Raw genomic sequence first — 27,957 nt, 5'->3', positions numbered from 1 at the left:
CAATACTTTAATAGATTGCATATACAGACTAATCCAAGAAACAATATTAAATGTATGAAACATGGCCAATCTCTCTATAATTCCAAAGCCCGCCATAAAATCTCTGTCCAGTTCCTCCAAAATACCGGGCAGAACCCACCTTAAGAGAATAGCCAATCAGAATTAACCCTATCACTGGTCATACCACTACAAACTAGAGTACCAGCAGGGGGGCTTAAGGGCAGGTAGTGGATATAAATACTAACCCCACATAATCATAGTATTCATGTGAGAGCTGCTTTATTTGCTAATATAGGTGCTAAATCTCTCTACATTTAGGGCACTTCCCGAATGTGCTTTGTTTTTCTTGCTGGCTTTGTCTTTTACTGCTTTTATGTATTTTACCCATAACCTTGACTTGAAAGCCTTGGCCAAGGGGAGGCTTTCTGCTGTGTGGGACCATCAGCAGGAGAGGTGTAGTACAAGTTACAATCTTACTGTACCACATGCAGTACAGCCAATAAGGTTCCCTTGGAGCTCAATGGAGAAGGCAGTGCAATACGCAGTGGAGAATACTTCAGGCCACTGCTTTTTCAGCAAGCCAAACGGGGGAACCTAATACATTGTCCACAGCCATCTTAGAGCCAAAAATAGTAAATGATGAACCATGACGAACCAACAGGATAGTTTGTCTAGAACCAGTTTCTTTAGCTCATTATTGGTCTATACCAGGGTCGGACTGGGGGGGGGGGTGCAGGGCCCACCGGGGCTCCCGTCCCAGCAATAAACCCCCTGCAAATAGAGCATGCCACAGATTCTGGGAGTTTGAAAAAAATGAAGGGTCATGACTGTACTTTAGCTTTGGTAGAAAGAGGCAAATCCCTATACACCTATACAATCAAATCACACAATTCCCACACACACCTATTAACACCTATTGTATATTTCTTTCTAATAATAAAATTTTACTTTCCATAAATAATAAATTTTACTTTCCATAGTTCTATTTTTCATTCCTGCACAATAATTTTTTTCTTTTTGCAGAGAGTCACGCCATAAAATATCATGCCACTGTTCATATTATTCTCTTGTCCTTAGGGAAAACGTTTGGCAATAGCCCTGCTTAACTACAATGAAAATCGTGCCTCCCCTGTCAGTGCCATCACAGGTCAGGCAATTAACCCTCAAAAATCAGTAGTGAGCATTTTAATAGCTGCAATGGCACTCCCATGGTCAGTATGATTAGCTTTGTAGTGTTGAGGTTTGAGTCCTGGGCAGACAAGTTATCTGCAGGTATGTTAAGGGGTACATTTAAGATTGTGTTCTGCGTGTGCCCACAGATAACTGTAATTGTACTAATCCGATCATTTAGACTGCAGACTGAGCAGCCAGAGGCACAGACACAGAGGGAAGCACATTATAATAATTATGCCTCATGACAGACTGAGTGCCTTTAATGTGATAATTAAACAACATTCTATCAAACTTAATGCTAAGGAGCCTGCCAACAGAGTGACAGTGAAGTAATATGGCCATTTATAACCAAACAACCTCATCATATCACTCCTTGCATAGCCACAACATCTGAACGAAAAACTTGACTGAATGCACTCTGTGCTGGACCACATCTTAACAGCAAAGTGTATATATCACTTTACACACAAGGGTTAATAAAAACTATCCAGAAACAAGAGCACACTGTATAAGAGAGGACAATGATGGGCAACTTTATCATGCCAAGCCGACCCCCTGCTAAAAATGAGATAAAAATGAGTAGCAGGTAGTGGCAATAATAATGCCCTAAAGCTTTGTGCAGAACAGTAAGGCCTGGCAAACCTAGAACGGCAAAATATAAAACCAAATAATTACCAATGTTTTTTTGTGGTTTAGTTGTCTTTTAAATGAAATCATTTTTCACTTTTAATGCCCTAAGGAAACATTAAAATTGCCCTGTACGCCTCATTTCCTACACTGCATGTCATAAACGACACCATTGCGTTTAATAAGGCTAAACATGACTGCAGAAAGGAAACAAATGAACGCTGGGCATCAGTTCTTGCGCTGCCGGAGAAGTGCCAGCAACTTCTAAACATCTCGGTGTCTGCTTTTCCTAAACAATTGTGAGAGCAATCGGTTAAATGTTTAATAAGGTTCTAATGTGTTTAATGTGTTCGGTTGCAAATGATAAACAAACACGTGTATGGTTACGGTCACTGGATGACACTGCTGGATTAGATGGAAATGCCTGGCTCCAATCCATTTATCTTCTGCGGATTTGTTTTTTTCCATAGTTTTACTTTAGAAGGCAGAAATGCACAGAACTTCGGATGTGGTTGAAACTCAAGCTAACTGCTAGCTATCAGATGTTTAAATCTCAGCACTCTCATTAACATCAGGATTCTCTGACAGCAAGATGAAACAGAGCTCTCGAATTGACCGCTTGCCATAAAAATAATCAGCCTACGCTCTCCCTGCTGAGACTTGTAATGGATTCTCAAGCTGCACTTCTTGCTCTGTCTCCCTTAGGTGCTAAATAAAAAGGGAAATTGCATCACTAGGCTTTTCTACCTCGCTCAGCGCTGAAAGGGCCGGCCATGTCAGGCGCTATGCAGACAAAAGAAAGGCAACATTATACTTCACGTCTGGGAAATACACCATATGTATCTTCAATACATTTCACTTCAGGAAAGTATGACAGCAAAGCTTACTGTGTGCACAGAGAATTCCTGTGCTGTGAAATTTGTATTTATACCTAGACGTGGGATCAGCCATATGGCTTGAGCGGAACATAATGCTATTGCTACTGAGTGCTGATGTTTTAAACATAAAAAATAAAAATGTTAGATAATGCATACAGCACTTTTTTCAAAACAACAAAAAGTTCTTTGTAGTGAAGGAAGTCAGCCAAACCCTCTTAACCCACAGGCCAATAACTCATACAAATTTCAAATTTATCATTGTCAAAAAGATGGAAGTTCCATCACAAATGAATAAGTGAAAATAAAAGTAATGCTCTGTGCAAATAGACGCCCTTCCTTTAGGTTACTAGCTCTAAGTAAAACAGAATACAAAACTTTTACCGATGCCACAGAAGTGAAAGTCTCAACATGGCTGTGAGATAACAGTGCCACTTGCTGGTAAATGCTATGGGCATTATTCCCTCAGAGACACACATCTTTCATAATGGGAAACAATAGTGGCTATTGCAATCGCTACCCCATAACCAAGTTGTGGGAATCACCAAATGAGCATTCACTGATCCTATAAAAGGAGTCATTTTGTGTCAACTTTCCAATGATGAGGGCTCATCTGTCCTTTCCAGTAAGCTTACTGTTGGGATTACCTCCATAGAGTTACTAGTTGTAGCTTGATATATCAGATGCTTCTTGTGACTTAGAAAATACTCCAGTAGTAAGCCAATATCGTGTGAGCAGTTGAAAGGGTAATCAGGCACTTTGATATCATACAGCCCTATCATTCTAAGGGCAAATTATCTGGTTCCAAACAGACAAATGAGTCTGAGTCCCAACCTGCCCAGGAGCTCCACTTTCTTTAGATGTCATTTCATTAATAACCTGTCCAGAAAATATAGTCAGCCTAATACATAGACCTTTAGGAACAGCACAAGTCAAATAATGTGCTAGGTAAATTATTACGTTACTTGCATAATTCAGCCATATTGTGAACATTGTTTTGCCAAACTGTGGCCATGTATGGATCATTCAACTATGGTTTTCATCAGCAGATGGAATTTTCAAACCTGAATCGGCCAGAATCGGAAACTGACCAATATGTTTGGTACATGGATATATATGTACTAATAATGCATATGAAATATATTGTATATGTATGGCAGCTTAAAGCTGTTAAACATTAGAAATTGCCATGCTAGCTGAAACCAAAGTACTGCACTGAGCATCGCGTGTCATTCTGATGAAGAACCCATTTATAAATGATCACATGTATTGTGTGCTGCTTCCTAGCAGGTTATGGGAATAAGTGCTGTGTTCCTGCCTTTCTGAGAACTTTCCCGGAAGGGGTCTGCTTCAGCACAGATGGAGACGTATCCAGAAATGAATAAGAGCAATGCAAAGTAACTTTTCACAGCTTCTAAAAGACACAACATAATCCAAACATTTTGGGATCTGTCAGTGGAAAGTTTTACCAAGATATTTCTGAATATAAAGCCATTCTATGTATTAGCTGAACACAGGGCAGGTTTGACAATAAGGAGGGGCACCAGTGCATAATGGACTCGCCTGTAACACTTGGGCTCTAAAACAGGGAAGCCGTATTGTTCTGACCTTGGCCAAGTCACTATGGCACCCTCAGCATGAGACATCAGTAATCAGACTGCTCTTCCAGGAACAGGGAATGGCCGTCTGGTGGTGCCTACGTGCATGGCAGTGCTGCGCAATATGAAGTGCCTAACAAGAATACAGATTATGTTGTACTATTTTTATAGTGTATCTTCAAACGGCAGCTGCATTTCTACTTTTTCTAAAAGAAGAATTTTGATTAATCTCCACCTTCCACTTACTGAATCAGCAAACAGAATATAAAGTGCATCACCATTCTGTTTCCCAGTCTGTAATCCATCATGCAGATAATGGTAGTCAGACCCTCATGCCAAGGCTTATACACTATTTTCTACTAAGTAAGAGAGAGCTAATAACACCATTCTTATCTAGATGTACATATGATTTCTGTGCAAAATGTGAATATGATTACTGGTCTGGTGAAAATTAGACTAATACTGCAACCCATCTGATTGTCATGAATGGGGCAGGAAGTGTGTAGGTTGAATAACAGCTACAGCTCCATCTGTTCCTTACTAACATATTAGATAATGGAACATAAACAATCATACATTATTTAATTGCAGATCCATATTGTTCCGATACACATTTGTTCCAGGTTAATATTGCAAAGGTACAGTCTGGCAGTTGGAACCAGAAATTCTGGAAGATGCATCTGACTGCAATACAGCTTAACAGAGCCAAGTCCTTGCTGCATGATCAGGTCAGCCAATCATTATTTATCCTACAACTGCGCCTACTCCTCACTAACCCAAATCTCTGCTGTACTGGGACCTTTCAGTTAACTTTCAGGAAGGCCTGCAATCCCTGAGGTGAAGCCAATTCTGTATGAAAGGGGAAGAATGTAGAAATACATTCTCTGCATGTCCAATTATGCCATTAATATATTAATAGTCTTACTTATTTGGCATCAAATAAATCATGTTTGGGGGTGGGGTAGGGGAAGGGCTGCAGCACGCCTTCTATGCCCTCAAGAGCAAAGTCTGCAGACTTGCTGGATTTGGCCAGACGATGTTCCCTTTGTGGGAAGCCAGGTAAACTTGGAGGCCTTGATTTTTTTTTTTTTTTAGTAAAGAGATACCTTCAGCATTGCTGTGATCCATCCTCCTCTATACATAACATTTCTAACAGCTCCTTTATTCACAACAAGGCTTGAGATGCATAAAATATTGCTCCCCTGCAGAACTATATTTACAGCTAGGGCTCACACAATAATTTCAGGCATTTTGCCCACTGGGTCTTTTTATTCATTACTCAAATGGCTGTGTCAACATGCCCAGAATTGACACCCAGGGCAAGCTACTGGGACTACATGACTGATGACAGAGCTGGCATTTCCATGCAGTTCCCATTACCAGCAGTGGGGCGATTTGAGCTGGGAGAAAATATGTGTGTGTCCCACAAACCTCATTCTGATTAACAGCTTGCACCCCATCCACTGATCTGGGCTCCTGTAACTTATGGCCTACATTGTGCTCTATTGAGTTTTCTGTGTAACTTTTTTTGTATTGTCCTTTTTATATATGCCAACTGTCCACTCTAAACGGGTCTGAAAAGTAAGCCCTGGCATTGCCAAGTACACAGAGGCACAAACAGCCCCACAGGCCCAATAAATAGCGACTGTCTATGGCATCTTACCAGAACCCTGAGATTGCCAGACTGGGCCAATGTGTAAGCCTTATGCACTATACAGAACAACCATCTTGACCATCTCTGTGAAATGCAGAGAGCAGAACAAATAGCAGTACCTGTTACACAGCAAATGCAGCTATTGAGGCCTCCTTTCTATTGCAACAATCATACAGTCACACACAGAACAACGCCATTGCTTCATTGTCATTTCTGCTTTGCTCCCTCAAAATAATCTTTTTTTTTAACCTTTCCGAAAATTATGGAGACAAAGCCATTGCCATTGCAATTGCAATATGTGCAGAGGGAGAGACAGTTTGAGAAAAAAGTAACTGTGTAACACTTTCTTCATACTAAGGACTTGCCCATACTGAACTGCTAAAACACAAGAAACAAACTATGGAATTGCTGGTTTATCAAATTAAAAACAAACAAAACAAAAGAACAATACCAGTTCAAAGCATGCACAAATGTGCACTCCATAGATGTGTATACATATCTTCTATAGGAGTGCATGGGCCCCAATATTTCAGCTATATAATAAAGAGCAATTTTTCCATTTGTAATGGTTATTGCACTGAGAAAGATCTATAAATTTCAGCTCACCAAAGTAAGCCATATACACCATTACTGGACTAGTGTCTGCTAGGTTATAAACATGGGAACCATTGGTTAAACAGTGGGAAACGTAGAGAGCAGGTTTATGTTTCCATGGTCCTCCTTCAGGTTAGATTTGTTGGAATGTGAAAAACTAGGGCATAGGGTGAGTTGGTGATGCATTGCCGTTTTTGTAAAGTAGATGCTTTAATGATATTTAAGGATAAAATTGTATCTTTTGGCTTCAATGCTTGCTATCAGGGGTGTGTGTTGGAGGATTCAAGAAGCCATTTGGCCATAGGTTACCTTGCCTGTACAGTGGGAACGCCTTTACTTAATAATTGTGCTCTTCCCAAGTAATAAAGGCAGCACTATGACTATGAGGAAACATATACAGAATTACCAAATCAGTGTGAATCAAATGTGCATGAGAAGAGTTAAGATAACCAATAGGATGATCAGGTTTTACATACAAAAAAGTGATGAGCTGCCTACTCTGTTCATGGTTTAATTTTCCTTCAGCTGTTGCTTATTTAAGTTTGGCTTCAGTTTTACTGTCAGAGGCCAAAATGCCTGTAACGTTAGTCTGTCATCCTCCTATCAACAGTGTTTCTCCATGAGGATGATTGGTAAGAACGGAAGGTTATTCTCCAGGCTTTCAATGTATATTTACTTCACCGTGTAACAAGAAAGGATCACAGCTCTGGAAAACTGGGATACGTCAGCTTTGAACACAGGAAAATTCCATTATCAACTCACTTCAAACCTGAATTGGCCATCAGGCAAAATCTGAATTAAAAACGAATGGTTATAAGGAAGAACAAGGGAGAAATTAGCATCACAGTCAGTGATTCTAGAAAGCCTGTGTGCAATGGTGAGTGTGATCTTCCAAGCAAGAATAGATCATTTCTGCTCATATCTAAACTCTGAAAGAAATCCTGAAAATCTGAAAATACTCTTCCTTGTCGTGACCAGAAAGATTGCAGTGTTATGCCTGGATCGGCAAAGGGCGTCCGAGAAGAATCATATTGATTAAAGTGGGACATTTATGTTATGGTAAAATGCCAGTAGTGTTATGTAGGCATGTCTGTATTTGCTTACTGTACAGCTACAAAAGGGACACACTGGTGAGACTACATTGTTGTTCTTGCTTTTTTTACTTACATTTTCTATACAGGTGGTATCTTGTTTAGCTAAACAAAAAGCTACATCATACTAATAGGTAATATACAGTTAATCTGCCCCTTTAATATGGAATATGCTCCATACAGCAAACCACTACAAGTATGGGACCTGTTATCCAGAATGCTTGGGACCAGATAAGGGATCCGTAATTTGGATCTCCATAACAAGTCTACTACAAATCATTGAACATTAAATAAACCCAATAGGGTTGTTTTGCCTCCATTAAGGATTAATTATATCTTACTTGGGATCAAGTACAAGGTACTGTTTTATTACTACCGAGAAAGAGGAAATAATTTAAAAAAATTTGAATTATTTGCTTATAATGGATTCTATGGGAGATGGCCTTTCTGTATATCGGGTTGCCAGATAAGGGATCCCATACCTGTACTGTATCTATTACATTCAAAAACAAGTATGGGACCTGTTTTACAGAATGCTTGAGACCTGAGGTTTTAGGAATAAAGGTTCTTTCTATAATCTGAATCACCATACCTTAAGTCTGCTAAAAAATCATTTAAATACACCCAATAGGATTCTTTTGCCCCCAATATTATTACAGTGAAAAAGAAAATAAATGAATTATTTGATGAAAATTGAGTGGGGAAAATCTAAAATCTATGGGGGATCACCTTCCTTTTTGATTCTCCACAACTGCCATACTTTTCTGCCAAAATCTGCCTGTACCAGCGGTGTCAGATGGCTTTCCATTATAGTCAAAGCAGGAGACATGGCCAGCACCAGGCTTCTTTCCGTCGGCACGTGTAGGAAATCTTTGGGCTATTGGGATCTGACACCCAGTATCTTAAAAGTAGCACTGAAAGATGGAATCCTGAAAAACCAAATCAATCTGTTTCTCTATATTTTAACCCATGCAGAGCGAATGGCTCTATGTACCCATGCAACTTTTGAAATCACTCATTCTGCAGGTCTGTCTGTAATATGTCAAAAAGCAGGCTCCACAAACATTCCCTAATCTAATGTGTCACATTATAGCGAGTGAATGAAGGCAACACACACAAGAACATGGAGGGGAACCTAATCTGACCACTCCCTGATGCGTGCTATTGGAATGGATTACCTTTATTCTACACACATTCTTACTTAATAAAATACAGTTTATCCCCTTGCTACCATAATCTCCTATTGCATTTGTCTCTTTTCATGTGCGCAGCAAAATGCCATTACCTAAAACCCTGTGTATCCCTTGGTACACCATACTGCATCTTCAAGTTGTGCCCATGTCTCAGTTTCAGACACTGATTTTTGGAATCTTCCTGCTAACCTTGACAGCGGTGTGCTACATTAATCTTAGTTACTCTAGACTAGTGCCAAGCATGCATCTCACAGACATCAACACAGCAATGAAATGGCTGCCACCTGCTTAGTAGCACAGCCATAGGTGTAAACATTTTGGTCTTAAAATACACCCCTGTAGAAAGGGAAGCAGATAAGTCTCACGCGAGGAAAATTTATCCTGCAAATATAGCTTGATACAAGAGCCGAATGGATTCTCACCGACGCAACCCATGTATTACAGAATGACTCCCTGGGAATATGTATGGTTAGGGAGATAGTTATTATGAACGGAGTATAATTTGGGGGGTTAGAATAGTCTCGCCTTAGTAGGCACATTTTCCATAGCTAGGAATAGCACAACCTATTTAAGCTGCCTGAAGGGGCCTTTCTGTTGAGGACAATCGAAAAGAAAGAAAGCAGCTTAGCATCTGTCTCTTCTGCAAACACACAGAGTCAGAATATTAAGAATGCCCATTGTACAACCTAACATAAGGGAAATATCTGTGACTCGGAAGAGAAGAGGGCTCATTCCTAAATGCAAGCTCTTAGGACCAATAACGAGAGCAAATCACCAAATGTTTTTAACCACAATGCAGCATTTCCCACTAGAATACTGGTGTATTAGTGGGAAATTTCACACAATTCATTAGTTTGGCTGCTAAGTCAATGTAGGCCAAAGGAACTCTAGGTAACACCGGTTATAATTCAAAGGCCCCTTGTGTCCTATCATTTGTATTTCAGTACTTTAGCAGCTTTTCTGCAGGAAGAATGGTCAAACTTCCCACTGATTTTTGCACCCCACACCCATCCCTTTAATTCAGTCTTTTGCCTTTAAAAATGGATGTTGGTCTAGGCAGTGTTTCTCCTTTAAAAGGCAAAAGCAGGGGAGGATTAAGCCTGTGAAACCAATGCTGTGGTCTTAAGCAATCTCTTTCCTATAAAAGGTAATGGTGGGGCAGGACTGAGACCAATTCCCAAGAAATGCAGGGAGGTGCCAGCCTATGACAAATATGGCCAGAGGTAAATAGTTAGGGCCACAATATGGGGTTTACATTGACATGGTGGATTTTATGATCACAACTTTGCACAGGTACTAAATGACTAGTGAAACAGGGACCAGGGTATGTGCATTAATCAATCCCATCTCTTTTGTGTGCTAGTACTGTCTTTCCCACCAAGTAAGCAATTCACAATTTCATACTTTTTAAATGCATTTGTAAACCGCTTTACTTGATCTAGTACAAAGAAGCGATATTTATGAGAATATTGATGGGTTTCTAGAAACACCACATTACAGAGTACTGAAAGTGTAACACACTTGTGTAACTGCAATGAGACTGCAGAAAAGAGAATGTTAACACCAAAACTCCCAGCATACTCCAACATATTAGCAAAGGCTGCACACCAAACAAATATGTGATTTATAAGGACTGTTTTGCTGCTGCCGGAGTGCCTATTGTCAGCACAGAAATCTTCTACATTTCCACATCACATGCATAAAAGTACTCTTTATTGTTAAGCATCTAGGGCACACAGAGTTGCTGGAGGCAATATAATGAAGGAGGATGAGTGTAACATGTCTCTTTTAATATAAATTTTAATTAAGTAAAAGTCCTGCAGTAGCCTCCAGTGTTATCTGTAGGAGTTACAGACTCCGTGGTGTTATCTGTAGGAGTAACAGACTCTGTGCTGACTGTACAATATTTCCAAATTCAGATATAGTGCTGTGATGTCTCAATAAAATTAAACAAATCCACTAAGAAAATGTGTACTCTCTGGGTCATTTATATCTAAATTTAAATGAGCATGTAAGAGGGGCTTAATGATACCTTAGGCCAGTGGTTCTCAACCTTCCTAATGCCGCAACCCTTTAATACAGTTCCTCATGCTGTGGTGACCCCCAACCATAAAATGATTCCTAAGAGCAATATAAATATGTGTTTTGCGATGGTCTTAGGAGACCCCTGTGAAAGGGTCATTTGACCCCCAAAGGGGTCCCGACCCACAGGTTGAGAACTGCTGCCTTAGGCTAATGCTCCACACAGAGGTTAGTTGCCTGCAATAAATCTCAACTACTGTGAACAGCTAATTTCCCAGAAAAAAGCCTTTCCACCGGCAATAAAAGGACTCATCAGTGCAAAGGCCTACACATCGCTTCAGTTTTCCAATGTCAAACAAAGTTGCATGCAGGAGGAAATTTTGCATAATTTCGGAAACCAAAACGATGCACAGGCCTTTCCACTGGCAATAAAGGGTATTTGGGGAAGATTAGTAGCCTGTGGTAGCAGAGATTTATCGCGGCAGATTAATCTCCCTGTGGGAAACTACCCTTATGGGGCGCTTTTAAGATTTCATTCCAGCCCTTGTCAAGAATATAATTAATGCCCTTCTCCCACTTTGCCTTTACCAGTAATGTTGATAAGTTACAGTAATCAATGGCAAGCATGGTGCAGGTTTTGGATGTGGGTTCGCATTATTAATAGTTTTCAGTATATCCCATATAGCACTGGTTGCAATTCTATTGTTGTTTTTTGTTAGGGTTACTCCCATGTATACAAATTTCATCCTGCATATACAGGTCTAATAAACACAGGTTTTAGTTTTAACATATTGTGATCACTATGTAATGAATGACGATAGTCCCAATGTTGCTTACCTCCGCTTTTAATGAGAATGTCAAACAGGTCATCCATCTGCTGGCTGTGTGCATTAGATACCTGTGAACAGACACTGCTTGATGAATATGAAGCAACCTAAGTATCAAAATACACTTTTAGCTCCATGCACCTGCACTGCTTTCTAACTTGTCACATTACAGCCACAAACATGAATCATTTTTATTGGAATTCCACGTGAAAGACCAATACAAAGTGGTGTACACGTGAGAAGTGGAACAAAAATCATACATGATTCCAAACATTTTTTACAAATAAATAACTGCAAAGTGGGGTGTGTGTAATTACTCAGCCCCCTGAGTCAATACTTTGTAGAACCACCTTTTGCTGCAATTACACCTGCCAGTCTATTTGGGTATGTCTCTACCAGCTTTGCACATCTAGAGACTGAAATCCTTGCCCATTCTTCTTTGCAAAACAGCTCCAGCTCAGTCAGATTAGAGGGACAGCGTTTGTGAACAGCAGTTTTCAGATCTTGCCACAGATTCTCGATTGGATTTAGATCTGGACTTTGACTGGGCCATTCTAACACATGGATATGTTTGTTAAACCATTCCATTATTGCCCTGGCTTTATGTTTAGGGTCGTTGTCCTGCTGGAAGGTGAACCTCCGCCCCAGTCTCAAGTCTTTTGCAGACTCCAAGAGGTTTTCATCCAAGACTGCCCTGTATTTGGCTCCATCCATCTTCCCTTCAACTCTGACCAGCTTCCCTGTCCCTGCTGAAGAGAAGCACCCCCAGAGCATGATGCTGCCACCACCACATTTGACAGTGGGGATGGTGTACACACAGGTGCACTCTATTTAGTCATTAGTCATATGGGCAACTGACTGCACTCAGACCAAAGGGGGCTGAATAATTACGCACACCCCACTTTGCAGTTATTTATTTGTAAAAAATGTTTGGAATCATGTATGATTTTCGTTCCACTTCTCACATGTACACCACTTTGTATTGGTCTTTCACATGGAATTCCAATAAAATTGATTCATGTTTGTGGCTGTAATATGACAAAATGTGGAAAAGTTCAAGGGGGCCGAATACTTTTGCAAGCCACTGTATATATAGAATATGAAGAAGTTGAAATTACTTTTGCTCTGACTTTATAGAGTCTGGTCCAAGCTAATACGCAAGGTAGAGGTGTATACACTTAACATATCGAAGTGTTACATTTTCCAAATAAGTATATAAGGGCTCCGGCACACGGGGAAACGAGTCGACCGCAACAAATCTCCCTGTTCGTGGGCGACTAATCTCCCCGATTTCAGGGAAATCCTGGCGCCACGTATGCCATCCCACCGGCAATTTACATTTTTGCCGGTGGGATGGTATTTCGGGGAGATTAGTCGCGGGCGACTAATCTCCCCATGTGCCAGAGCCCTAACACTAATCACACTAGTTTTAATGAATGGCCATTGGTTGACACACTTGCAATTTGTTGGTCCATGTGTAATTCAAAGCTACCTGCCATGTGTAGGCTGGTGGCTTTGCAACACTTTCCAATGTAATGCATTATGTGAAAGAGATTTCTTTTTATACCATAATCAGCAGTAACTGCATCCACACTGTTAGCAAGAACCCACCTCTGGTTGCGATGCTGGATTATTTCGAGCTTGCTTTATGGCTTCTTCATAGCGGGGAGGGTCCTTGGATTTAGTGGTAGGACCGCTGAATACAGGATGCTGCTGCACAATGAACTGCTGGGGCTGGGGAGGGGTTGGAGACTCCTGTAAGAAAATATACATGTCTGTTTCAGTAAATATATTTAGACAGAACTTGGTAAGATTTCTTCATTAAGCAGCAGTGTAGAAACAAGAACTTCTATTTGACTGCTTTTGGAATAACATACTTAATTTACTATGGAATTTCTTTTCAAACCATTCAAGTAAATGATCTCTACCTTAATCACCTTTCAATGTGTTTCCTTATCAATCAAGCAGAGGCAATTCTAACCATATTGTTATGCTAGAACTACTCATCAAAACACCCACTAGCACAATGATAGGAATGATATTAAAGCTACTGCTGCAGACTAGCCACATAGCTAGAGCTGTTATATGGAGCCACACTTGCAGCCGCTTCCATACTGCTTGCCTTCTCTGCTCCCAATACTACCTCTGCAAGTAGCCAATGACTCCATCCATAACCCCCCACAAATATAAACAGTAAAACGCAAATAGTGCAGTATGAGAAGGCATGACGTACAATGAGAAATGTGATTCTAGAGCCAAAACAGATGATGTAGGACAGAACGAATACAGGCACCCTGCTGAAGTGAAAATTAGTGTAATATTCCTGGCTGCCAAATACATTGGAGCTTTTTCAAGGCAGTCAGTTTTTCCAGAGCTTATCACAGAGTAAAAATATTAAGCCTCAAGATGCTGTTTTACTAAACAGTTATTTTAACAGGACCCCAAAGGTCCAATCCCTGTGGGCATTTTGTGATGTGCCTGTGACGGTGTATTAGAAGAACTTTACACAAACGGATCATATCCCTTTTGATACCCCTCTTAATGGAGTGGCTAGCAGCTAAATAACAGCATGGGCTGCAAGTGCATAATAAAATAAACAAAAACACCATTAACACAGCCTGTAAGACCAATGGCACATATTCTCCGCTGACATCATTGTTAGAATTAGGCAGATTCCATTCAGATAAGGAACAAGCTGCATGAAAATATTTGGGTGCTTCTCCACTAGCTGAAAAATTCCCTGGGCAAAGAAAATTCTCTAGTATATTTGCTTTTTTTGCCCTGAACCTTTGTATTTCTGTTGCCACCATTGCCTCCTCAGGCTGCCTAGAATCTATAGTTATTAACCAAAAGCTTAAGGCTATAATGTTGCCGTTTTAACCACTATTACCAGTGGAACGTGACCTATGGTATTCCCAGCATTTAGCCACTCTCCAGGGAAAGCAGCAGTGACAGAAATTCCCCATATGACAGATTTCCAAGGGCTGAGTCACATTAATTGCAGCAGATCTTCCATGAGGATAGCCGCAAATATCCCTCTGAAAACAATCACTGGCAACAGTTACTCGCTGTAGGCTACTCACCAGTAATGGGAAGCAATTCTCCGTAATTAAATGTCTTATATTCCATTGCTAAAGGGGAAAAGATAAGACCTGCTCTTTTCCTCCTAAAGACTGCACTTCAGTTAAAGACAAGATTGTGCCAGTTTACCGCTTTATTTTAGTGCTCATATTATCTGAGCTGGAGAGAACATATTAACCTTACAATGGGTTTTTACATGCCGTTTTCACTGGAATCCCAAAACGAGTAGCTTGTATTCATTAGTCACCTATCCTGTGCTGGCGTGTGTTCCGTGAAGGAAATAATTTCAAATTTCTTTCAATTGTTTTAGCTGAGCAAATTAAACTTCACCTACAATTTATCAATTATATAAGTTTTGTTTCCTTCAGCTTTGGAATTCACAATCACGGCAAGCAGGCAGGTGCCATTTTTTGGATACTGTTAAGGCAAGTTTTGTATCACCCCAAAATCTTGTGAAAGCGTCTGAATGGGGGCCTGATGTTCATGCATAGGATACACAATTAAAGAATGTGAGAAAGGTGGGGGCGGGATGAGATGAGTGCAGTGACATCTAGGAACTACAGAATTGAAAGTGAAAGCATATGATTGACAGCACAGATTTTTAAATACCATGATAAAAGGTATGGATGGGTAAAAATGTGTTTTAAGTTTAATTTAGAGAGGACTTTTAAATATACAGGCTTTTTTGTCTGGATGGCAGGTCCCCTTTAAATACAAGAAAAGCAATGCAGGTTTAATAAATACTGGGTATTTCCCCAACACATGTTGCGACAGGGGACTCCTGACTAAACTGCTCTGAGCTTTTAGGTGATAATTGCAGGTCAGAAGTAAACAACAATCCTGCAATCTGCTTACTGTCACAGAGATAATATGTGCTGAAAAAGTCTAACCTCCTGCAGAGATGTGGGACCGTTCTGCATTGCAGCAATCTGGGTGTTTCTTTGTGGCTGGGCATTGGCCGACAAGCTAGCACTGAAAGATTGTGGAACTGCAATAACAGGATTCTGTGGGTAGGAAAACACGTTGCCTGATGTTGCAGACGGACAGAGCTGTAATACATAAAACCAGCAGATTACTTGAAATGTAACACACAAAAATACTGACGTACTTACACACAAGGCCCTACACTTGAAAATGGTCCTGTATGTATATGTATTCAGGCCCATACTGGGAAACTGTGGATTCTGGCAAATGCCAGAGGGGCTGCTGTAAGATGCCATAGGCAGTCACTATTTATTGGGCTGCTGGGGGGCTGTTTGCATCTCTCTGTACTTAAAGTGCCAGGGACTATTTCGAATTTCAGTTCAGACCTGTATGTATAGTTTAAGCAATCCCATGTAAATTAAAAGCAAATTTAAATTCAATACATTATCGCCCTCTATTGGACAAGCTACATGATAAAATCACTAACAGTGGTGCAGCACAAGTTAGCAACATTAAAGGGAAAGGCAAATGTGGCTCTTAGACAGTTGCATTATTTTCTTCTGGTAAATCACTCTGTCAAGTGCCACGGATTATTGGATCTGAGAGGCGATCATGTAAAAATGCTGACATACATGGTTTCTCCAGTTTCTCACCTGAAAATGCAAACTTGGGGAAAATGGCTGTAGAACCATGCAAGTCAGCTGTTTCATGAGATTTCCATTCAAATAGGAGTCATTTTTGATGATTTGACACCATACATGCATGTACCAGTGCACTAAATCAATGGTGTGCAACAGTTTCCATGTAGTGGAAAGATTATCAGTAGCACTGTATGCTTAAGGGCTGGATAACATTAAAATGTACAAAAGAATATACACAAGAATAACAGAACATCAGTCGACAATAAATATAGAGCGTATGTTACAAAAAAAAAAATATATATAGAGAGCATAATCCCATTACCTCAATAATCCAGCATAACTTTACCCAGTCATATTGTTGTTAAGACTAACCTTTCTGATTTGCTGGTTCTGATTCAGCAGATGTTGTGTGAACTTGTCTTGTGCCAGCGGTGCTGGCTGTTTTTGTGGCGCTTGAACCAGAGATGTAGTGGCAGCTGTAGTGGAGAGCGGTGTTGGAGCTGGACTTACAGTGTGCGGCTGTGCCTTAAAGTGCAAAAAAAGTACAGAAATTATATAACCATCCGCTGTAGGACAGTTTCAGAGGCTCAAGTGACATTTGCAAGTTTACTTTAAGCAGAGCATGCTTAGACTTTTGGTGGCCCCTTTCAGAAACACCACTGGTCTGCTTCAGTATGGTCAGCAATTACCAGAGGAGCAACATTAACAGTGGCATAGATTTCCCTGTGCAAATACCCTACACATCATCAAATGAGTAAATGCAATTGCTATTGGGTACAAAATAGGGATAATTGTAATATGCAGAGCAGTGAGTCACGTACTGTGTAATAGAGGAACTGCCATTCACTGGGATCATTACTGCTGCCCTTCCACAGGCCATGCACAAAGTAGGCGTAGACTTCACTCGCACTACATTCTCTATCCTGCTACCCTATTTTATTGTTTAGTTTATCACTTCACCTCCCCATATTCATATGGACACTTTTTAGAATGTGACAGAAATCGTTGCCCTACTAACGTGTGTGTTTTAGTCCTGTCTTACACTATGTAGTGGCATGGAGATTTTTCTCATCTTCCTTGAGGGAACAACTTGCAGAAAATTTGGCACTATTTGTACATACCAGTTATGTCACTAGGTATATAATTCACAAGAGTCATAAATCTACTGTAAATTATATTCTTATAAACTGTGCTTAGCAATGCCATCAGCTATAATTGGTTCTTAGTGATGTCACTTTTGTCACGACTCACTGAAACTTGTGTATTATAATAAATAATGCACACCCATTTGTAAAATATGAGGATATTTAAAGTCACTTTGGAGTTCCATGACGTGAATAAAAGCCTTTGACCTTGTGCCTTTAAATGGTCATGGTGACTTACATAAATCAAATACCTGGGTAGCAAGTGAATAAGCTTAGAATAGTAGTAACCAGCAATGTACTAAACAGGTCAAGTTCAAAAAGATCTATTGTGCAAAAATAACTGGTCCAACATTTTGGTTGCAAAAATGGTTTTTCTGTTCCTTAAAAAGGTCACTGGTTTGTGAACAAAATATTGGACCACTGGTTTTTGCATAATAAATCTTTTTGAACTTGACCTGTTAACTCTTTCTGCACGAGACTGGATGGCCCACAGGCTCGGAGGAGATACCTAATGATTGCTTATACATGTACGTGACAACATTTAATTCTTTTTGGTAACTATAGGAACTACAGAAAATAAAGAAGAGCACCTAGAATGATGAATCTGCTAAACAAAACTATTAAACTGGACAGGCTGCCTGAGATCAGAGGACAATGTGGATCAGAGGGTGATGTGTCTGAACTGACCCCCAACCAGTCATATGTGCCCAGGAAATATGGTCGTAACACTCCAGTTGAACAGTGGTCTCTAATAGCCAAACTGTTTTCAGTGAAGCACAGGATAATAGGTTTTTAGATAAGAGATCCCATTCAAGTGCTATTATAATCATCAAGAAAAAGCATATACACGTATTATCATATTGATAAAGAAACAGGGTTTTTCTGACACGTGAACAGGCTTTTACCTTATTTCAGTTACACACCTGAACCATGGACAACTGTACTCCGTTGGGGGCTTTGATGGAAACTGGAAGTAGAAGTTGAGCCGTTTGTGTGGCTAGCAACGCCTGAGGCTGTGCCACCACTGCAGTCTGAGGAGGCCTCTGAGAAGTCACGTAAAACTGTTGGATAACATTCTGATGATCAGATTTGGCTAAAGGTACTTCGTGCTTAATAACTAACGCATTGTTGGCAATAATATTTTGGGAAATGGTAGCAGCAGTTGGTTGCCCTATTATTTGCCCACTGGATACAAGAGATTGCTTAGCGTTTTGACAGTCAGGTGCTGCAGTCTCCTCTTTTATCTGAAGGTTGAAATGCTTTGGTTCCACTTTTAGCAGGACATTAGGACATGGCTGCTGTTGTTGCCCACGTTTCTCCAATTCCAACTGCTTTTTTAGGACTTCCACCAACTTTTGCTCTTGTTCCAGCTTACGCTTAAGGTCCTCAATTTGTTTCTCTTTTTCCTGGAGTTTTCTGTCTTTCTCTACCGCATCCAATTCCATGTTTGTGGTGTTTCCATTGGTTGCTCCCATGCTGTCCTCATTTAGAATAACTTTTAAAGGCGATGTATTCATGAACTGGGATGGTGACATCATTGTCATGATTTCAGCAAAAGTGTCTGTTATGTTAGTGTCTTCTGAGCTGAAATTGGACTGTTCTGAAGGTGCAGGGGACATGGGCAAGGGAGAATTAATGCCATCTAATGCTGTTTGGTTGTTGCCAACTGAAAGAATAGAAGCATCTGAAGAAACACTAGGTGTTGGGCTGCAGGAGTTCATTAATGCAGATGTGGAAAAAACTACTGTAGCATCTTCTGTAGTACTGCAGGCAGTGGTAGCGATAGTCACTATGTTGCCACTGTTTGGGGCAACACCATTACTGCTAAAGTCCTGGAATGGCTTTAATCTTTCAATGAGATCCATTTTTGTGCCAGACACAGGCAACCCTCTTAACTTCAATTCCATTTTCAGTTCAGCAACCTACAGAGCAAAAACACAGAGATGTAGTTGAAATGTAGAAGAAAGCCTTGAGATTACAGGGTTATAACTATGCAGTATATTCAGGGCGATGTCCTCTTTATAGAATATATCACAGTAAATCAAATTATGGCCTGTCTGAAGTGATTTGTTCTTGAGAAAGCTACTTTTGTCTTATAGTTGAGGGTCAATACGGGTTTTGGTTATCGGTACATACTAACCACTGATGCCCAGTGCAAATACTCTCAAAGTTTTGTGACACAGTGATGAGTACAGCAGGCTGGAGCAACTCATGGACAGTTTCTTTTGGCTGTACTTCAAGACAAAACAGCTTTGTTTTGGTCAGCAAATCAGAATTTGACTTGCAGTCTTACAACAGCTCTCACACATATATCAACATACATATTTTAAAATTCTCAGTGCAGTTAGGAACATCAAAGACTAATATACAACATCCTCTATTTAAAAGTAGAACTCATTGATTTGAAAAGCAAATGAATGCCAAAAGCAGACCCCAAAATAAACTGCACAACCCTGAATGTAGACCTTCAATAAGTCTGTTTGGGGTATGGGGCAAGGGCATAGTTTTCTTTGCTTGTGGAAAGGCCAAGGAAAAAACAGAATTTTTGAAAATTGTATTTAAATAAAGTAGGACTGTCCATCTTACAGAGCTAGGCCCTCTTACAGAGCTTAGCAGCAGCTTAAGAATACGGATTATTATTAACATAATGGTATTTACCCTACTATACCTCCAGTCCCACATTTTTTGCCATTATCTCCACTGATACAGTATTATTAATACAGTCCAGGTAAATATGTGGCACATTTCTGAGCATCCCACACTTTACCTGCTTAAAACAACTGGTTGCTGGGCCCAAAGCTATCTTTGGGGAGCTTACTAAAGACAGCAGATAATTACAGCCCTCTTACCTTCATGTCGTCCAGGTTGGAAGGCAGCGGTCCTGTTTTTTTAGAAGGAACACTATTCTGTCTGCTAACGCTGCACTGAACGGAAGGTATACTGGCATTCACATTGCTGGTGGTTGTGTTTATGCTGTTTTGTTTTTTCAGTGACCTGTGCAAAAGAAGAAGGTAAGTCTTTTTGTAATTAACTTCGACCCATGTACATTCAGTCACAAATGTGCTTAAAAGCACTCTAAAACATAATCGCCCTGGGCATACTGACTACAAACATCTAAATAGACAAATCTAGTTTAATTAATGTATAGTTAAACATGCCAAATGTGATCACAGTAATATTTTAATGTATTATTTTCCCTAAAGCTTTCACCAACCAGAATAACCATGTTCTTCCACTAGATGGCGCTACATACTTTAGTGGTGCAGGTAGGATTTTCTGGAAGTTGTAGTGTTGTTGCTGTTGGCTCAGTATTTGCAGTTGAAGGAACAGCTGCTGTTGTTGCAGGAGACGGGCATAGTTGGAGTCCATTTCAGCTTCAACCTTCTCCCCTTTCTGGTCTGGTGGTATATACTGGTGGTATTTCAACTTCTTTACCCGTGGCTTAGGATCCTTTGACTTCTTACTGCGGGGTTTCTCAGCATGCTTGGACTGGGTTTGCTATTTGGCAGAGAAAATGTCATCAAGGGATATACAATGTAAGAAATGATGATTCACACAAATATTTATTATAAAGTTGCACTTAACAGAGAACTAAAATGTCCTATTTAGCTAAAAGTCACTATGCAGCATCCATTTCACTCCCAGCATTTGCCACAAGGGTGGCAAGGACTTTTGTTGCCACTATTGTTAGGGGTGGCTACTGTACTTGCTGTTTTTATATGTAAAGGGCACAGAAGCTGGCTAGAGGATGCTCAGAGAGTGCCACAATAGCTTTTGTGTATAATGATACAATTTTCCACCCGTCAGTATCTGTTTGAGAACCAGTAGCCTGTTGGTGGGATTAGAACAGTTGTCTGACTTACTGGCAACAGAGATGACTAGCATAGGAAATGATAGCATACTGTATTCACCAGCAAGGGCCCCTGTTACTATGTGTTTTACAGGAATCGGTTGGCCATATACACAAATGCACAAATGTACTTGCCTGGCATTAACCTAAGAATGCACAAAACAAGATCTTAGAAAAAAGCTGTGATTGAGAAGGGTGTTTGCAATGTGCTTACTAACCAACCCATTCATGACAAATGTAAAAGTACAGCCTCCTGGGTTCTGGAGATATATATTTAATAGAACTGACAGAACTATGGATCTGCCAATTCCAGCTCCACATTGGCACCACCAGTCTAGCACAAGCACCCTTCTGGTTCCAGAGACATGAGAAACACTCAGCTCAAGGCTGCTCCAGAAATTCTTGATTAAGTTTTGCTCCACATTGCTATTCAAGTGCTTATTTTTTTTTTAAACTCTCCTTTTTACCCACATAAAATTAAGTTATTTGAGTATTTTAACTAGCAGAAAGAGGAGAAGCTGAAAAACCAGTGCTGTAACTCAAAGCACTGGAGTTCTGCCCAATTCTGATTTCAGCTTTACTTTGGGTACGGCACTGTGTAACAAAGGATAATAATAATTACTTTAGCTTCAGGGCCTAAAGTAATAAGACTACTACTGCTCTAGCATGTAACTCCAGCTTCAGTGCAAATTTACAAAAAACAATAAAAACAACTCTGATAATCTTCTGTCTGGATTCTAATTCTGATAACGTGCATTTTTCCTTTAACAAGGTATTGTATCTGCCATCCCATACATACTTAAAAAAACAGGAATAAGAAAAGTGATGTTTGCAGTTTTCTAGCAGCTTCATTTCACAGATCTATTTTAATATTTGCAGAAAAGGAGCTAATTATTCCTGTTCTGATGTGGTGCAATTACATTACATCTGTCCCTGTACTCATGGTGAATGCCACTGCACTTACTGTGTGCTAAAGAGGCTGTCTGCTATTATGTGTGGGGATTCAAATCACTGTTTTGTTTATTTTGCAATATCAGAGGTTCACTGAGAATATATTCATCAATATGTAGTGATCACTGCAGTATGGCCCTCAGTTATCATGGACACAAGCTTATTGCACACACAAGTGTAGTTTTTATAGAACCATGTGTACTTTACGCCTGGTTATTTATCAGGTATACATACAGGGCTCCCATGCACCTCATTCACATTAAGAGGTGCAACGGGTACTCTGAAATTACTTGGGTGATAGGGACAGTGATCTTTTTCACAGAAGTACATCCCAGAAACACATATCATACTCAAGGCTGTGTTTAAGGTGAATAAGATTTCTACTAAGAGTTTCTCTTGAAATGCATTTGAGCATTGTGTGGATAAACCGCATAATTGCCATCATAGTGACTACTGTAAAGCAGCAGCGTGGGATGTACTAAATTCATTTAAATCCTGGCAGGGTATTCTTCTTTACAAAATGCCAAACACTTGCTGCTTATCTTCTCTGCACAATGCTGCCCCATTCATTCTGCTGTGCAGATGCAGTGTTTACAGACTTACAGATTCAGAAACAGTGACTAAACGGCTACATTTTTTATATGCAGCAAAAACCCAATAATACCCCAAATTATCACCTTCAAGTTATAGCTTCTAATGCTAACGGACTCCTGCTGCACAAATATGGCAGCCTCCTCACAGAAAGATCTTAGGGGATCTCAAAGCCTCAGGTACTTTTACTGCAAAATTATAAAGCTCATGCAAAGAAACTGTTATATTTTTTTTTTTTTTTTAAAAAGTGTCTTCTACAAAGATGTTACTGACCGAGCTTGCAGTTTAGCGACACACACTGTGTGGCCACAGACTTTCTTTAAACCTGCCATATGTCTTCTACTGTGTTAGAACCCCTTTAATAACAAGCCTTATAAAGAGAACACGGTCCAAAAGTGCAGAAGAAATCATTTTCTATAAGTCTGCTCATAGGCCCAAGTTCAAGAAGAGCTAAACTTTACAGCCACCAGACATCCAACTCCTAAACATCTTTGGAAATGTTTGAAAAGGGAAAAAACATCACAAAACACTCACTGGGATGTTCTGAAAGAGTTGGAATAATATTTGCCAATTCCACATGAATGCCAAACAGAGGGCAAGTGTTAACTAAGGTGAATGGTAAACAACATCATTTGGCCAAATCCTTATATTGGTTCTGTGTATAGGATGCAATAAATGTAGTACAGGTATCGGACCCCTTATCCGGAAACCCGTTATCCAGAAAGCTCCGAATTACGGAATCCCCGTCTCCCATAGACTCCATTTTAATCAAATAATTCAGAATTTTAAAACTGATTTCCTTTTTCTATGTAAAAATAAAACAGAACCTTGTAATTGATTCCAACTAAGATATAATTAATCCTTATTGGATGCAAAACAATCCTATTGGGTTTAATTAATGTTTTATTGATTTTTTAGTAGACTTAAGGTATTGAGATCCAAATTACGGAAAGACCCCTTATCCGGAATACCCTTGGTCCCGAGCATTCTGGATAATGGGTCCTATACCTGTACTTGGCGGCAGACTTGGCCTATGTAACACACATGCTAATATCTAATGCAGCGTTTTTCAACCGTTGTTCCCTGGTGTGCCGTAGGCAGGGCCGCAATTTTTACTTTCAAAGTAAAATAATAAAATCCGGGCCCTGTCATTGGTTGCGCCCCGTGTGTACGGGTGACGTCAGTATGCACGGGGCGCAACGTTATAAAAGGGCCTGTGTGCGGTAGCGTGTAGGCAGAAGTGCAGAGGCGGCGCGCGTGAGGGGAAGATGCTGCTGAAGCCGCCGAAGAGCAGAAGTAAAATGCTGCTGGGCACCAATGTATTAGGGGGGGCCACGGGGCACACTGACTTATGGGGGCACTGCTGCTGGGCACCAATGTACTAGGGGGGCTGGCTCTTGGCACCAATGTACTGGGGGGCACTGCTGCTGGGCACCAATGTACTAGGGGGGCACTGCTCTTGGCACCAATGTACTAGGGGGGCACTGCTCTTGGCACCAATGTACTAGGGGGGCACTGCTGCTGGACACCAGTGTACTAGGGGGGCACTGCTCTTGGCACCAATGTACTAGGGGGCACTGCTGCTGGGCACCAGTGTACTAGGGGGGCACTGCTGCTGGGCACAGAGTTAAATTTTTTAACATTTTCTAATGGTGGTGTGCCTCGTGATTTTTTTCATGAAACAAGTGTGCCTTTGCCCAAAAAAGGTTGAAAAACACTGATCTAATGAACAGTATATAAAGAGCTTTTTAACAACAAAATTTCATATGTAAATATGTATAGAACTTGCCATAAACATAATATTTACCTTAATGAGAGCTGGCCCAGGCTTGCAGACACTGCTGGATAGAGGGGATCGGGTAGTGAGGTCAGCAGTAGGCGAAGGTTTAAAGAAATCCGGAAGAGGTGAACTTACAGTTTGGCACTGATAGGAAGAGATTGCATTACATATATTTAAAGAGGAAGGCTGTATTTCATCTGCACATCAGCTAAGGTCATGTAAGAATAATAATAGCATCACCAACTAATTGAAAGGAACTAAGATGGCACAATAATTTTTTCTTATTGACAGCAGAAAGGAGAATGAATTATTCCTTAGGTAACAAGGATGGTGCCATATAAACACTATTAATGGTCATATGCCAGAAAGGAATTGCCCTTCAGGAGTCAAAGTAATTTATTTACTCAGTATAGCCAATGTGGAAATAGCTGCAGGGGAGTTCATACAGTATTTACCATCCTCTCCCTCCAGAGAAATAAGATCTGGCAGAGTTTAAGTTTGATGAGCTTCTTACCCCCTCATAAACTAGAAAGCCCAGATGTTTGGAATCTGGGAAGGCTCTGGTGTCAGTACTGCTCATTTAAAGTAACATGCATGCTTAAACATAAGGAAGGTTACATTTTAGCATTTCCCATGCCTTGAAAAACTTCTCTGTGTGTCACTTTAGTCCCCCTGTAGAGATCAATATGATGTAAACAGTGAGGAGCACTTGTTCCCAAACTGGGGTTGGCCTTGGGAAAGAGGAGCAGTTGGGTTGGATCCCACCCTCAGGGCCAGTTAAGGTAAGAGATGGGGGCAATGCCAATTCACTCTTCTAGATACTCCTGCAAGACCTGCACAAACATCTGTTAAAGGGGTTGTTCACCTTTAATTTAACTTTTAGTGTGATATAGAAAGTTATATTCTGCCATATTTTGCAATTGGTCTTCATTTTTTATTATTTGTCCTTTTTTTAATTATATAAATTTTTGTTCAGCAGCTCTCCAGTTTGGAGTTTTAGCAGCTATCTGGTTGCTACAGTCCAAATTACCTTAGCAACCAGGGAGTGGTTTAAATGAGAGACTGGTATAGGAATAGGAGAGGACCTGAATACAAAAATAAGTAATGAAAAGTAACAATAACAAACTGTAGCCTCAGCAACAATAGTGTTCTGGCTGCTGGGGTCAGTGACCCCCATTTGAAAGCTGCAAGAAGTTACAAGAAGATGGCAAATAATTAACTATAACAAAGAAATAATGAAGACTAATTGCTCAGAATTGTCCATTTTATAACATACTAACAGTTAACTCAGGTGAACTACCCCTTTAAAAAGAGATTTGGGGTGAACACTTATTTGCTGCCCTAGATAGTATTGAACTATGTTTGAATTTTGATAAAACAATGTTTCAATACACCTAAAATCTTGTAATCAGCTAAGGAGGGCCTTGACCAAATGTTGGACATAACACAAAGCTACTTGTGCATAAGTTCAAAGAGCTGGAAATTAGGCAAAAACTGGTGTGGCACCAGTGCTGCGGTATTGTACCTAAAAGTGCACAGCATAGTGGGTTGGAGCTCAGCATCACCTAAGGGGCTGCCTGGTGTTGCTAGGGTAATGCCTCCTTGCAGTGCTAAAGCTGGTGATACTTCCTGATGTGTTTCTAGGCTGATATCAATATCGGAGATGCCTATACACTGTGACAAATCCTATTTAGTCTCTCTGCTTCTTGTGGTGTTTGGCTTGTCATACATGGAACATTTTCTGATTTGGTCAACAGCCAATGTCACCTGTGTATGTCTAGCTTAAGACCATAACACCATCAAGAACCGACAATTATTAAGCTAGCTATACCTGGGCAAATATTAGCCACTAACTCTGTGAGGGGCCATTTCATCTGGCAAGGAGTACATCAGCTCATTAAAAAGGTCCTCTTAAGATTAGTCAGTGTAAAGCCCACTTGTGATGTAACCAATGGCCTAATGTCCAAGCAGCCAATGTCCAATGTGATGTAACCAATGGCCTAATGTCCAAGCAGCATACCACTTGCTTGTACCAGACACTGCTTCACTAATGTATGCTCTATCTGGCCAGTGTTCAGTTGTGGGTCAAATTCCGCCTCATTAAGGTCTGCTTCATTTGTGTAATATTTACATTTGTGCCTATAATAGAATCTGCGCCCAAACACTGATAAAATGATACAAATGATGAATGATGTATAGGTTAATGAGTGCTCTACAGACATATTTTATATACTGCATGTGAGCAGGTGATGCCGTATTACAGTTTATACCAAGTATTGCATTGTTTGTTAATATTACATTTACAGGGTTAATTCAGCCAAAGGAAGCAAAAGGGCAGCTCCCACAGCTATTCAAGTTTATGGCACAGAATAATATTAAATGGAATGTAATTCATACCTATCTCTCTCATACACTTTTTATTTCCATAAAGCAACTAATATTTACATGTGATGCCGTGCCTCTTTAAATAAAAGAAATGTATATTTCAGTGAGAATGGTTTGTATTTTTCCCAGAATCAACTGCTCCCAGTTACTAATCCTTGTGCGTCGGATACCTGCACAGGTACTGATAGGCTAGAGTGCTGTTCTGCATGCTGATCTGACATTGGCACAAACAATGTTTCCCTATATGTAAGCATTGGTTATAAAGAGGAAGGCAGCATTTCAAACCATGAGGGGGCGAAGCAGTCACTGAACTGACACAAATTGGTAATTCACTTCTCACTGAAAATGACGTCTAACAGCTTATATAAAAACAAAGGGGTCTGCGCTCACAGTCGTTTCTAACAATCATTTAAAGACACAGGCTGCTTTTAATTAGCATCTCACTATGTGTACATTCCCGCACCAATACCCGCAGGAGTACATCAGCATCTGGTATCAAGCTGTCAGCATGATGTCTCAAGCACTGAAAGGAATCCTTTGGAAGCACCAGGGGCACAACATTCTCCTGGTGAAATGGCTCCACGCCACATATGTCTCTTGCGGAAAAGTAATCTTTGCCAGAACTTCACAGCACCAAGAGAAGGCATGCCAGGCGCGTGTGCTGCGGTCAACTAAATTCTTCTGCTGCCGTTTTTAAAAAATGGGAGAAATAATCTCAGGGTGGAAAACCTGGCAGATTTTTTTGCAGGCTAATTTGAGTGCAGACAAAGCTGCTTAGAGCTGTCTGCTTGCCATCCCCTCATATTAAATGTATTATGGTCCGTCAGCATACCTAAACATATTTATAGAGAAACCTGACAAACCTTTTCATTCACATCTTGGCTAACAGAAATCCATACTGCAGGCTCTTGCTAAGGAACAAATTCCCCAATGAGAGAAGCAAGGTATGTTGTAC

The 27,957-nt window shown here is 40.3% G+C and overlaps 1 protein-coding gene across 6 annotated transcripts in view; it reads right to left on the bottom strand.

Moving 5' to 3' along the window:
* mrtfb (myocardin related transcription factor B) overlaps nucleotides 1-27,957 on the bottom strand; it is a 187,754-nt gene that overhangs the window by 7,256 nt on the left and 152,541 nt on the right. For 5 of the 6 annotated variants that reach the window (XM_012970561.3, XM_031892742.1, XM_031892740.1 and 2 more), the window contains 8 exons: nucleotides 24,645-24,761; nucleotides 20,699-20,943; nucleotides 20,295-20,439; nucleotides 18,369-19,367; nucleotides 16,673-16,825; nucleotides 15,626-15,784; nucleotides 13,266-13,409; nucleotides 11,665-11,725 (listed from right to left, as the gene is read on the bottom strand). In XM_012970561.3, coding sequence (XP_012826015.1) covers nucleotides 11,665-11,725; nucleotides 13,266-13,409; nucleotides 15,626-15,784; nucleotides 16,673-16,825; nucleotides 18,369-19,367; nucleotides 20,295-20,439; nucleotides 20,699-20,943; nucleotides 24,645-24,761 — 2,023 coding nt within the window. The remainder of the gene's footprint in view (nucleotides 1-11,664; nucleotides 11,726-13,265; nucleotides 13,410-15,625; nucleotides 15,785-16,672; nucleotides 16,826-18,368; nucleotides 19,368-20,294; nucleotides 20,440-20,698; nucleotides 20,944-24,644; nucleotides 24,762-27,957) is intronic. The other variant, XM_031892741.1, reaches the window with a different exon arrangement.

This window comes from Xenopus tropicalis, chromosome 9, assembly GCF_000004195.4.
Source record: "Xenopus tropicalis strain Nigerian chromosome 9, UCB_Xtro_10.0, whole genome shotgun sequence".
Classification (NCBI taxonomy): domain Eukaryota; kingdom Metazoa; phylum Chordata; class Amphibia; order Anura; family Pipidae; genus Xenopus; species Xenopus tropicalis.
Note: the sequence above shows the minus strand (reverse complement) of the source record. Positions and strands in the feature narration are given on the sequence as shown.